General features: G+C 59.9%; 1 protein-coding gene across 30 annotated transcripts in view; it reads right to left on the reverse strand.

The window, feature by feature from the left end:
• Positions 1–12,613, reverse strand: part of NCOR2 (nuclear receptor corepressor 2) — a 208,226-nt gene that overhangs the window by 62,576 nt on the left and 133,037 nt on the right. For all 30 annotated transcript variants that reach the window (XM_046025443.1, XM_046025469.1, XM_046025468.1 and 27 more), the window contains 3 exons: positions 5,946–6,088; positions 4,575–4,747; positions 2,598–2,660 (listed from right to left, as the gene is read on the reverse strand). In XM_046025443.1, coding sequence (XP_045881399.1) covers positions 2,598–2,660; positions 4,575–4,747; positions 5,946–6,088 — 379 coding nt within the window. The remainder of the gene's footprint in view (positions 1–2,597; positions 2,661–4,574; positions 4,748–5,945; positions 6,089–12,613) is intronic.

Raw genomic sequence — 12,613 nt, forward strand, 5'->3', positions numbered from 1 at the left:
CAGGCTCATGCTGGAGCTCAGCGGCCCGGGCTGCCAGCACCTGCCTCCTGCCCCGCCCCCGCGCGCCGCCTGGAACACACAGCCATTAGCAGCCACCCTGAGCAGTAATTGTCCAGATTGCTGTAATTCACGGCAGACGAGCACGCCAGTGCTCATCGCATTATTACAAATGTCACTGAGCAGGGCCTTGGCGTGCACAGTCCCCAGGGGGGTTCTCGCGCTGCAGTCTCTGTGGGCAGGACCCGGGATGAGCTCACTGCCGCTGTGAGGACCCAACCTTGAGACAGCGGGGCACACTCCCGTCTCGGCCGGTGAGTCATCCCCGCTGACCTCCCATTCCCCAGATCTGCCCTTCCCAGAGGGAGAGAGAGGACAGCCGCCAACTTGGCCAACTCCCGGTTCCCAGGCAGCAGGGTGGGGGCCAGGGATGGAGCCGCCGTGACAACAGAAGACACTCTGGGGGTGGGGGAGGGGGCGGCGCGGCAGAGAGGGGCTGTGGGAGCACCGGCCGGCGGACCTGGGCCTTGCACACAGAGCCCCTCACTGCCCCGGTGGGAGGGGAGGGGGGTGCCAGGTGACATCGCTGCCAACGACGGATACACAGGGGACTCGCGGGTGCTTAACAAAATGTGTGATCGTCCACAATGTTCCCAGCGGCTCTGTTCACAAGAGCCCGAAGACAGAAACAACCCCCGTGACCGCCAACCGACAGACCCATGGACGCATCGGCAGGACCCCTCGAGGGGGACTAGAGCTTGGCCATGAAAAGGAACGAAGCCCACACGCAACACCACAGACGAACTTCGCGAGCGCGAGGCTGGGGGAGAAGCCAGAAGCAGGGGGGCGCGTCCCATGGGATCCCATTCGGATGAACAGCAAATCCACAGACACGGAAAGGAGGTTAGTGGACGCCAGAGGCTGGCGGGCCTCGGGGGCTGGGCGTGACCACTTGTGGGCACCGGGTTTCTGTCTGGGGTGGTAAAAGGTTCTGGAACTAGACAGAGGTGATGGGTGCACAACACTGTGAAGGAGCTTAATGCCACTAACTTGTACACTTTGAAAGAGCAAACGGTAAATTTTGCGTTAGGCGTGTTTCGCCGCAATTCCATAAAAGAGAAAAAAAGACTCACGCGATCTCAGGGAAGTCTCCGTTGCACCCAGTGGTGCAATCCAGACTGGAACCACACCGTGGACAGAGAAGAGAGAGAAACCAACAGAGAAAAAACACCATGCGCCCGGGGGGCTAACAGCACCCCTTTGCCCTACAGTGAGAGATGACGCCCAGGCCCCAACGCGTGCCAGTTGGCCTGCACCTTCCAGGGCCTCGCCCAGGAGGGGAAGCAGGGGGCTCCTCTTCCGAGTGCTGAGAAGGTCGCTGCTCGCCAAGGGTGGGGAGCTCGGAAGAGGGGCCTGGGCCTCGGAGGGGCGGGGGGGCCCAGACAGGAGCTGGGAGGGGAGGCCCTGCTCGGGTCTGGGGCTGCTCCTGGTCAGTTTCTGAAACCCCAGGGCAGAGCACTCGGGCCACTCAGCACCCCCTTCCCAGTCTGGGGGACTGGAGGCTGTCCTGTCCTCACACTCGCCCGCCCCTGGATGCCTAGGGCCTTCACAAGAAAGGCCATCTGTCCCCTCTGTGAGTCATGACCCAGAGCCCTGGGCACAGGAAGCTGCACGTCTGCGGTGGGGCCCTGTTGGGGCCAGGGGGATGAGAGCTGGAGGCCTGGACTTGCTCCGCGCCCCAGGCCGTCCTTGGCCTCACTCCTCACTTCATCCTCTGTGAAATGGGATGGAAACAAGAGCCACTCTGGGAGCTGGGCCCAGAGTAAATGAGAGCAGGCAGGTAAATGGGGGTCAGGCACCCCTGGCCTCAGCCTTCCTGTCAGTGCTGGGCACGGCGAGGAAGGAGTCAGCCCAAAGACAAGGGGAACCCATGCGGATGCAGTCCCCGATGGTACAGGACCCGTGCTCAGGCCCCTCGATGCCTGTTACCTCTGGTTCCTCACGGATGCCTCTCCCACTTCACAGAACGGGAGACTGAGGCACAGAGATAGGTCACTGAGCCATGAAGGGAAGGACCCCGCTGTTTTGGCTCCAATGAACACGCAGCTGGCTTCTAAGGGAGGATATGAGGTCAGCACTACCGCGCACGGCCTCTAGCCACAGAGATGACACAGCTGAAGGGGACACGCAGCTTGACCCTGTGACCCCGCTGTGGTGGCTGCCAGCCAGCTCTGGGCCTCCCCTCCAAGACGCCCAGGTGCGCTGCCGCCAGCATCTATGGGGCCACGACATGCTGACCCCGGAGATGAAAGAAGTGGTCCACTGACCGGGGTGCACAGCCCGAGTTGCACCTTTTCTGAGCTGTGCCTCAATGTCACCCTGGGGACACACTGTGTGCCTGACGACGCAGTCACTGCAGGGTGAAACCAAGACTCCGAGGAAAAGCAACCAATCTGAGATCAGCCCGAAAGCAGAGCCTGACCCTCCAAATGGCTCCAGAGCACGTGGGTCAGGCCCAGCGTGCCTCACCCTCCCAGCACGCTAGCTGCAGGGTCTGTATGCCAATCGGGACGGATCAGAGCCCCCAGAGAGCCCCTCACCTTTCTTGGCTGTCTCCATCTCCTCTTCCGTCCAGCGAGAACTCTCGTTCATCTCCATCGAAGCTGAAAAGGAAGATGGAGTACATTGGCAGCAGCCTGAAGGGCGGTCCAGCCTCCACATGGCCTGCTGAGATGGTGGTGGTGTCATCAGCCCATTTTACAGGCAGGGACACTAAGGTGGTCTAGGGCCTGGACTGTGAGAACTGTCTCTGCATGCACTTGGTTGGGAAGAGGGGGACCTACCTGAAAGCTCGGTGACTAGATGAAGGTCGGGGGCACTCGGGACGTGAGCTTTGGGTGGGCGGGGCCCTCATCTGAGCATGGACTTGTCTGTACTGGGGATTCTTTACTGTTAAACCCTTGGTTTTAACCCACCGGCTGGCAGCAGTCCCCACCCCAACTGTGACAAACAAGCATTCCAGACGTGGCCATGGTTGGCCAAAATTGTCCCCTGGGGCTCATCAGGTCCCTCACTGAGAATGCTGCTCTACGGGGTGACTGCTGTACTCTCCCCAAACTCCATCTGATCAGAAGGAAGCTTTAGAAGGGACGTGGCTCCCGCTGACCTCACACAGAGTTGTCCAGGCCTCCGCTGTGGCACTGTTTTTGGGTCTCTCCTCCAAGGTCCCCTAGATAGGAGCCCAGGTCTTGCCCTATAAATTGCTTAAGACCTCACCAAGAGGGCAGACACGAGGGGCCAGCGGCACGGACTCAGCGCCTAAAACAGGACCAGGCCCAGAGGATGTGCTAGGGAGAGGCTGGCTGGCCAGTGGGGGAAGCTCCAGCAGGAGGGAAAGGAGAAGGAACAGCTCCAGCCAAGAGAGGGGAGATGCTCCCACTCCCTGCTGCTGTGGCCTGCCCACCTGTGAGACTTCACCAACTTTCCCTTCTTTCCCAAGGCATCCTCGGAGGGAAGCTAGAAGTCTGGGCTCAGGGTGGGGTGCTGGAACAGCCTGCTGGAGAGCCCGGGTGGTGTTTGCCCCGACATCAGCATGGGGCCCGAGAGGAGCTTCCCAGAAGTTAGCCGTCCCCTTCTCCCTTCACCGAATCAGCCTCTGGGCACCAAGGGGCAGCCAGCAAACGCCTACAGGAGTCACATGAAATTTGTGGCCAGTGGGGCTGGGTCTGAATCCCGGTGAGCTCACGACTATGAAGGCAACATCCTCTCTCTCAGCCTCAAAGAGCCCATCTATGGAATGGGTACAAATTATCTCCCACAGGAAGAAGGGACAAGAGTCTGATATGGAGTCTGGGTGTGGGGTAGGGGGCATCTGTGAGAACGAAACCTCACCTCCATCAGCTCCCACCATGGGGAGGTATCCTGGTGGCCGGGGCCTCAGCCTGAGCACAGAACTGGGAAGGTCGGTGCCCCCCACCCCCACCCCCCAAGAGCTGAAACAGTACAGATGACAAACACACACTGGCTGCCCCCCTGTGGCTGAACTTGAGAACTGCTACTAGAGCCATCTCTCCCTCACCCATCCCCCCCACAACTGGAGGTGGTGGGGAGGGGGAGGCTCAGAGCCCCTGGGGGTGGACATCTGCTGAGCAGGAGAAACTGAAGCCCACAGAAGTGAAGTATGAACTCAGGAGCCTACTGGGGCTGGGGACAGGGCGGGGTGGGGGGGGTACAGTCTGTGCCCAGGTCCTTCTAGACAGGGGTAGGGCTACTCGGAGCCAACTGCTACGGGGAAGAAATGGGGGCCAGGTGCGGCCAGATTTTCTCATTAAAAAACAGAACCCAAACTGGAGATCTGTATTTTTTATGTGAACCCTCCCAGTTCCGGGATCACCGGGGCTGACAGACACTAGCCCTTCCCACCCCCACGAATCGTCATGGGCTCTTCCCATACCCGGCAAGCGCTGTGTAGATGAGGACGCACAGAGAGGTTTAGGAGCTCTCCCCAGGTCACCCAGCGCATTCAGAAGCTCAAGCTGGGATTCAGAAGCCACGGTCCTCCCTGGCCCAGAACTCACCCAGCTCAGCGCTCTGCTGCGGGGTGACGGCCTCCTCACTGTTGGCCTCATTGGCCATCGAGCGGGTGATGCGGCCTTTGCGTCTTCCCTGGCTGTTGGCCGTTTTGCGGCCTTTGGAGGCCACTGCCTCCTTCTCATCGTTGTCCTCCCCTGAGGTGTCGTCCGTCTTCTCCCTGAAGGCCAGAGACAGAGACAGGGATGGCTTCATCTGCGCCTGGAGACCAGATGACCATTGCAAGAGACCTGCTTTCCTTTAGCTCAAGGAGCGCTGGCTGCCAGGGGTGGGGGGTCTGTACCAGTCAGAGGCTGGGAGGCAGGGGGACGCTCGGGGGAAGGGCTGGCGGGCAGCGGCTACCATCTCACGTGCTCGTCACAGACCCGCTCTCTGCTCCCCGTCGGCAAGTCTTCTGTGCCGAGTGCATGGGGTGCCGGTGGGTACCACCGACGGGCCACCTCACTCCCCGAAACAGAGAGGCTCTGCGGGCCTCTAGGAACGGCCCTTGCTTTGCTGGTCGTATCATCAAGGGCCACCGTGCCTCGCAGCACGCACAAAAGGGAAGTCTCCTGCCGGCGTGGGCCACCGAGCCAGGTGTGTGGGGATGCATGTGACCTCCGTACCCAGAGCTGGGGCCTTCTCAGAAGCCGACTCAGGAGGGCAGACCGTGGGGCCACTCTGCTTTACCACCCCCACCTCCCATTCATCTTCCCGAAGCCCCTCCCTGGGCATCCGGGAGACGGCGGGTAACGAAGCCAGATGTTCTCCGAAGCCACATTCCTGAGCCTCTTCCAGGTACCTGGCACGGAGCCGTGCCCGCTCCCCTCCCCGGCACGGATCTCCAGCTGGCCGCGCTCGGCGCCCGCCCCTGGCAGGCACGGGAGGCTGTGCCTTGATCTGCAAGAGCTCACGCTGACAGCGAGAATTCTAGAGGTGAGGGTAGGGCCCGCCTGCAGCCCTGGTCCTTCCGCCAGCTCCTCTGATCCCCCGTCCCCCGCCTGGCATCTCGAGAGACTCGGCGGAGGAGGGGGAGAGACGAGGAGGCAAAGAGCTCCAAAGTCACTGCCTAGATGTATTAGCTCAGGAGTCGAGCTCAAATGAGCTATCAGTCTCTGAGGTCTCCAGAGGGTTCGAGGAGGAAAGGGCGGGCGGGAGGAGAGGGGAGGGGGCCGGGCGCGCTTCCGGAACAGGGGCTGTTGGGTTCAGACGGAGCCAAAGATGCTTCCCTTCCCGGCAGAGAATCGGCAGGTGCCGAACTACTGTCCTCACAGCCTCTGCGGAGCACTGCCTGCGGGAGCCCAGCCTCCAGCGCGGTCAGGAGTATCTCCTCGCCTCTCCCCGGGGGTGCAAAGCCGGTCGGCCCAGGGCCATCTTACTTGCTCAGCTCCTCCTTGTCGTTCTCCACATCGGGTTTCTCCTCCTCCTTCTCGGCCTCCTTGTCCTTCTCCTTCTCCTCCTTCTCCTCCTGGTTGCTCCGGGGCATCTGCTGCTGCTGTTGCTGCTGCTGCTGCTGCTGTTGCTGCCGGCCGGGGGGAGGGGAGAGGGAAACAGTGAGACCGGGGAGTCCCTGCACCTGGGCTGAGTGAGCTGGCAGAGGAGGGGAGACGGCCCCGGCCACAGCCTGGGGTCCCGCAGCCCACGGGGTCTGGGGAGCCAGGAGTCCCACGCGAGGTGTAGAAATTAGAAGCCTGAGCTAACTCCTGCCTCCTCCATTCGGGGGCTGTGTGACCTCAGATGAGGATCTTGACCTCTCTGTGCTGATTCTGCACAGCAGGGCTAGTCAGCATGCCGACACCTCAGCCAGGGCCCGGGAGGCGGAATCGAGAGAAGGCTCAGAGCTGGTGTCTGGCGTGGGTGTTAAAGTGGGACTGACGCCATCAACAGCACGGGGAGGGCTGCTGGTCGGCCTGAAGCCAGAGCAGGGTGAACACCGGGGAACCTGGGGACACATCGCTGACGAAGCTCAGGCCACCTCTCAGCCTGTCACCACATGTGTAAAATGGGCCGGCGGGAGGGGTGTCCTGGGCCTAGGCCCATGTGAAGGTGCTTCCTGCCACATCGAGGACCCACTCTTGCAACAGCGGGCTTGCCCTCCTCACATCAAGGGGACGCGAACCTCCACTTCAGGGGGAGACAAAAGGGGCTCAAGGCAAACCAGCCTCCTCTTGAAGGCCTTATTTCATCTGCCCGGAGGCAAGGCGGGCACAGGCCCGTTGCCCCATTAGCCCGGGCTGCTGAGCCTGCCCTCGTCAGGACAAAGGAGGAAGTGAGGGCAGCCCGCTCCTTCCCAAGAGGTTGCCCGACTTCCCTTCTGCCCCATCTGATTTCTTTTAAAAATGTATGCCAGGGGCGCCTGGGTGGCTCAGTGAGTTAAAGCCTCTGCCTTCGGCTCAGGTCATGATCCCAGGGTACTAGGATTGAGCCCCGCATTGGGCTCTCTGCTCATCGGGGAGCCTGCTTCCCTCTCTTTTTCTGCCTGCCTCTCTGCCTACTTGTGATTTCTGTCTATCAAATAAATAAATAAAATCTTTAAAAATGTTCAGCTACCCCAAAGTCTTCCCTGCAGACACCTACCAACCAGACCATCTTTCCGTGCTGACGAGCCAAGTGAAAGGAAAACAAACCCAAGCAAAGCCTTGCGTGTGTGTGGTAGGGGTTCAGTCAAACGGATGATCCAACAAGGAGAAAGAAACAAAGTTGGGGGAGAAGGTGAGGGCAAGCAGGGTCTCGCTCCCTCCCTGCGTCTTTCCTGTGCCTCAGGAACACACGCCCGTCCTGCCAAGGCAGCCTCGGCCTGCGACACCTCCCTGGACCCTCTTGTGCAGCTAGAATTTAGGAAGCGAGAGCACAGGCCAGCTGGGGGCATTCTGTGGACCCTGAGGGGTGGAGGAACCCGCACTCTCTGAAGCTGTGGCAGAGGTCGCCCCAGGACCTCCTGGCTCGGCTCTGCCTCCCCCTCCCCAAGAACCCCCTCTATTCTGTCGGAGGAGGCAAGGGGCATGACGGCTGGACTTGGAACAGCCTCTACACCGCTACCATGTTGCTGCCGATCCCCGGTGGCTGGCCCTTAACTAGCCTGTCCCTCACCCCCAGAAGCCCTCAAACTTGAACTAAAGCGTAAACTTCCCACGGCCTAGGAGCTGTGGCCCCTCTCACACCCAAAAGGCAAAGTCGCTTTTGGAGCTGCCCATCCCCGCAGGTGGAAGTGCGGACAGAGAGGTTTCCCGGTTTGTTCCAACGCAGTGCGCCCTCTGCACCCTCGCCTGATGAGGGCAGTGGTGGCGAGCAGGGATCAAAGACCTGGCTCCGGGGCAGGGGAGAGTGTGTGGCTGGTTGGGGGGGGACTGACCCCTGCCCCACAAGCCACCCAGCCTGGCTCCCATTTCCACCTGTCAGATTTGCCAACTTCTACAACACCGGGGAGCCTGACGCCAGGTGCTAGGCACGGCAGGGGCTCTCTGACCACGGGGAGCTCAGCACCACCCAACACGCCTTGGGCCGCCCCTGCACCCAGACCCCGCCTAGGCGGCAGCCTCACCCCAAATCCTTCCTTGCTGTCCCTCCCAACGGCCACAGGGGCCCAACTCTGGGCCAACCTGCGGGAGGCACCTATCACCATCCTTTGGATCTAACCTGGGGGGCCTCGAAGGCTCCTGGGACCTCATCCTCCACCAAGCAGCTACCACCCCTGCCAGCACAGCCAGGAAGTACAGGCTCCCACCCACGGGGCTCAGCCCTGCACCCATGCCTCCTGACTAACAGGGGTGGAGGCCCAGGGGAGTCTGCCTCCGTGCCACCCTGAGCTCCACGCCTTCCTGCGGCCCTCCCCCTCGGAATCCCGGAGTAGCCCCCCTAGGAAGATGCCAGCACTTCCCAAGGGCTGACTACACACCCGGCATGTTCTGTTGACGAGCTCTCGGCCCTCTGAGGTCCCGAGGATAGGAATGAAGATGAAAAACCGAGAGAAGTGGTGAGCCGGGGCTCCATCCACAGAGGTGGCCTGTCCTTGGCACCACACTAAGCCCCTTGCAAGCGCTACCCCACTTCGTGGCCTTAGCCAACCTCAGACAGAAGGGGCAGTGACCTGTGTTCCCATCCTACAGGGAAGCAACGCTTCATGGTCTCGGAGGAGAGCCAATGGCCGGGTCGCATGGTCTCCAAAGCCCTACTCATATCCTCTGACCAGAATCTGGGGCCTCGGGTCAGAGGGGGTGTCTTTGGGTGTCCCTGTCCCTTCCCTAGCCCACCCTGTCCCCCGTTCAAGATTCCTTGAACCCCTCCCCCCCCCGAGCCTGGGCCAGCCTGTGACCACCCCCACCCCCGAATCATCACCCATGTGCCAGCACGAATAACAAAAACCAGTCTAAGCGCCCTGCGCCGGGCACTGTTCTATGAACTGCATTCACTTCCTTTACCCCTTCATTCTCCCATTTTACAGAAAAATAAACTGAGGCACAGAGAAGTCAAGGGACAAACTAGGTAAACAGCAGGGCCAGGATTCCAGCTATGCCTGAGTTAACCCCAGCCATGCCAAGCCCCCACTCCGGCCACTCCACCTACCCTGGCGGGCCCCTCCCCACTCAGCGGTGCTCCGATCTGTAGTCTCCCAACCTGTGCCCACCTCGTCCGGAGGCTCAGGAGCTCCAGTGAGCACCACTGCTCATGATTCCCATCCCTTCCCACCAGGTGTGCAAGCCCAGTGCCGGTCACCGTTGCCCCTGCCTGGACACTTTCCCAAGCCCCAAGAAGCACAGGGGTGGGGAGGGGTGGGGAGAAGCGGGGAGGGGTGGGGAGTGCAGCAACACCGCTGTGGAGCCGCAGCACAGGGCCCCCGACAGGTTCAGGCTTTCCTGCGACCTGGCTGCCGTCTTCCTTGGGAGAGGTGTCCCAGCACCCCGAGCTGAGTGGCACCGTCACAGGGGATGAAAGGGAGGAGTCCCAGGTCCGTCCTGGCCTCAAATGCACTTTACAGGGGGACAGACTGGTCAAGCACAGTAAGGACCATCTGCCTGGCCTCCTGCTGCATGCAAGAGATCAACGGGATGACACAGGAGTGCTCCATTCACTCCAGGTTTATGGGGCGAGATGGGGCCCCAACTCACAGCAACCTTCCCCCTCCCCCCAAGCCAGGTCAGTCTCCGAAAGCCTTCGATGGTCTAGGGCAGCACACGGGAGGACAGCTACATCAGCAAGGAGGAATGGCCACTACAGGCTCCAGCCCTGAACCTCAGCCATCCACAGTCATGGAGCCGCACTTGCCCGCTTTCATGGGGAAACCAGAGCGAAGCTTCCCATGGCCTGATGACCACACACACAGGACACCTGGGGAGCCCGGGCTGCAGCCACACCAATCACAAATCCCAGGTTACTCCAGTGGCCGACCAGGCTTGAGATCTAGTGCTGTAGATAAGCAGCCAGCCAGCTTTTCCTGTAAGAGCCACATGGTTAATTCTGTGCAGCCACACAGGTCTACTGGTTTCTGTCACAACTGCTCAGCTCGGCTGGGTTTGTAACCCGAAAGCAACCAAAATGTAAACAAATAGGCATGGCTCTGTGCCGATAAAACTTTATTTACAAAATAGGCAGTGGGCCAGATTTGGCCTGAGGAGCCATCGCGTGCCCACCCGTGCCCCAGACCAGTGCTGCTCCATCTAGACCGTGCACGAATCAGCCGGGGACAGTGGGGAAGTGCAGACTTCATGTGTCTGAGGTGGGCCTGAGCCACTGCATTTCTAGGCAGCTTCCTGGAGGGGGGGGGGGGGGTGTGTGGCTGATGCTGCTAATTCCTGGACCGCACTGAGGGGCAAGGCTGTCAGGGATCCTTGTTTCCCAAAACACACCCAGGACCCTTGCCGCTGGCAGCAGGTGACACCCGTGGACCTAGGGGGTGGGGAGAGCCAGAGGCCAAACTCCCTCTCCAACGACTCTGGAGCTCACGGTGCGGGGTCTACCTCTGCTTTCCAGACACGTTTCCGACTCACGATGGGCTTCATGCCCAGGACTCGGTTGGGAACGTCCCTCCCAAACCACAGCATGGCTTTGCGGAAAACCTGACCGGATCTATGGTCAGCCAGAGCCATCAGTTCCAATCCCCGAGGGACCCCTGCTTCCGGAGCTGAGTACAGGACAGGCAGGAGGCCACAGAGCCTGCACTGTGCTGAGCCCCAAATCAGGGCTGCACAGAAAACTGCACGAATAAAAACAACATATCTAGACGACACCTTCTCCTCGTTCTACCTGTGAGTTAACCGAATCCTCCCAGCAGCCCTGGGACGACCTCTGCTTCATAGCACACAACACAGGGACACCGAGAAGCCGATGGGCTGGCCCCAGACTGCACAGCATTTCCCAGCAAGATCCTACGGGCAGGTGTTGCGCCTGCGACCCTGGGCTGGGAGGTCATGGGCTCCCCCGTTCAGCCCAGCTGCGCCACCACCTGCACGTTCCCTCCACACGCGTGCTCTGAGCCCACAAGGCGGACACCGCGCCACCAAAAATGCGATTCCCAACCTTCCCCAAATGACAGAGACAAGGAACTCCGCCAGGGCAGAAGGAGGCTCGTGCTGGGGACACTCTGAAAGGCAGAGCACACGACAGATGTGGTGGCAGTTCTGCCTGACCCACGGGGATGGGAAAGGAGGCCTCTGAGCAGAGTCCCCAAAGGCTTTTGGTTGACAAGGATGAGAGGGGACACTGCAGGGAGGGGACCTGCCTGGGTAAAGGCACGGTCACATGAACACGAGCACTGTCCTTACCGTGTGACATACTGGACATGGCTGCAGAGCTTGGCCGTCTGTAACCCTCACGTGCCGACATACAGGGGTGTCCTGGTGGCAGTGGACAGCCACCGAAGGCTCCTGTCCGTAGTTGGGGGGGTGGGGCAGGGATGATGTCTTCTGCCCCATGTTTAAGGGCAATGCGGCAGCCGATCAAGAGAGGCATGGCTGTCGCTTCCCAAAGGAGAGAGTGAGAGCTGATGGGATTTAATCCCGTCTGATGACAGGTCCTCAGAAACGTGCTGTGAGAGCGTCCTCGCACCCCACAGAGCCGATGGCATCGCCATCTCAGCCACTCATTCACCAAACCCGTCACTGAGTACAGACCAGGCACCCCCCAGGAAGCAAACCCCAACAGGGGCTCTGTCCTCACGACACCTGCAGTCTCTTGGCAGTGGGGACAAGGGGGCCCAGGAGCCCAAGGCAGGTGGGAAAACTGAGGTCTGGCCAGGGGTCAGAGGCAAGACACAACAGAGCCTTCTGGTCCTGGCGGGCCCCACCTGACCCTTGGCACCCTATGCTCCTCCTCCAGTCCATCTGTCCCTCCTGGGGAAACAGACAGCAGACACCCCCTGAGTCCAGACAGAGGTGTGTAGGAGCTGGCTCAGATCAGCTCACGAGAGCAGACCTCGGCTTTCACGGATTTTGCAGTTAAGTTGCTAAACCCAGCCATTATCAAAAACTAAACTACTCACAGTCCTGTATCCCTGAAACAAATAATATATTAAATGTTAGTTAAAACAAAAAGTTAAAGCAAAAAACAAAAAACAAAACCTAAACTACATAACTTTACAGTTAAAGAACTTAGGATAAAAACAAGGGTAAAGGGGCGCCTGGGTGGCTCAGTGGATTAAGCCACTGCCTTCGGCTCGGGTCATGATCTCAGGGTCTTGGGATCGAGCCCCGCATCGGGCTCTCTGCTCCGCAGGGAGCCTGCTTCCTCCTCTCTCTCTGCCTGCCTCTCTGCCTACTTGTGATCTCTCTGTCAAATAAATAAATAAAATCTTTAAAAAAAAAAAAAAAAAACAAGGGTAAGAAGTACTCAAAATGCGGCACTTCCCAATTATTAGACTACACAGATCTGTTATCTATGCTCTCGAGGTTACTGACGTCAACATCATCTGCACAGCGGAAGTCTACTGTGCTGGGCACGCCCCCTCCCAGCTCCACCGAAGGGCACGCCCCCTCCCAGTTCCACCTTCGGTGACGTCATGTCAGTGGCTTAGATCGGGGGCAATGGGAGTATTTATACCACGGCAACTGTTACG

This window comes from Meles meles, chromosome 12 (assembly GCF_922984935.1).
Source record: "Meles meles chromosome 12, mMelMel3.1 paternal haplotype, whole genome shotgun sequence".
Taxonomy (NCBI): domain Eukaryota; kingdom Metazoa; phylum Chordata; class Mammalia; order Carnivora; family Mustelidae; genus Meles; species Meles meles.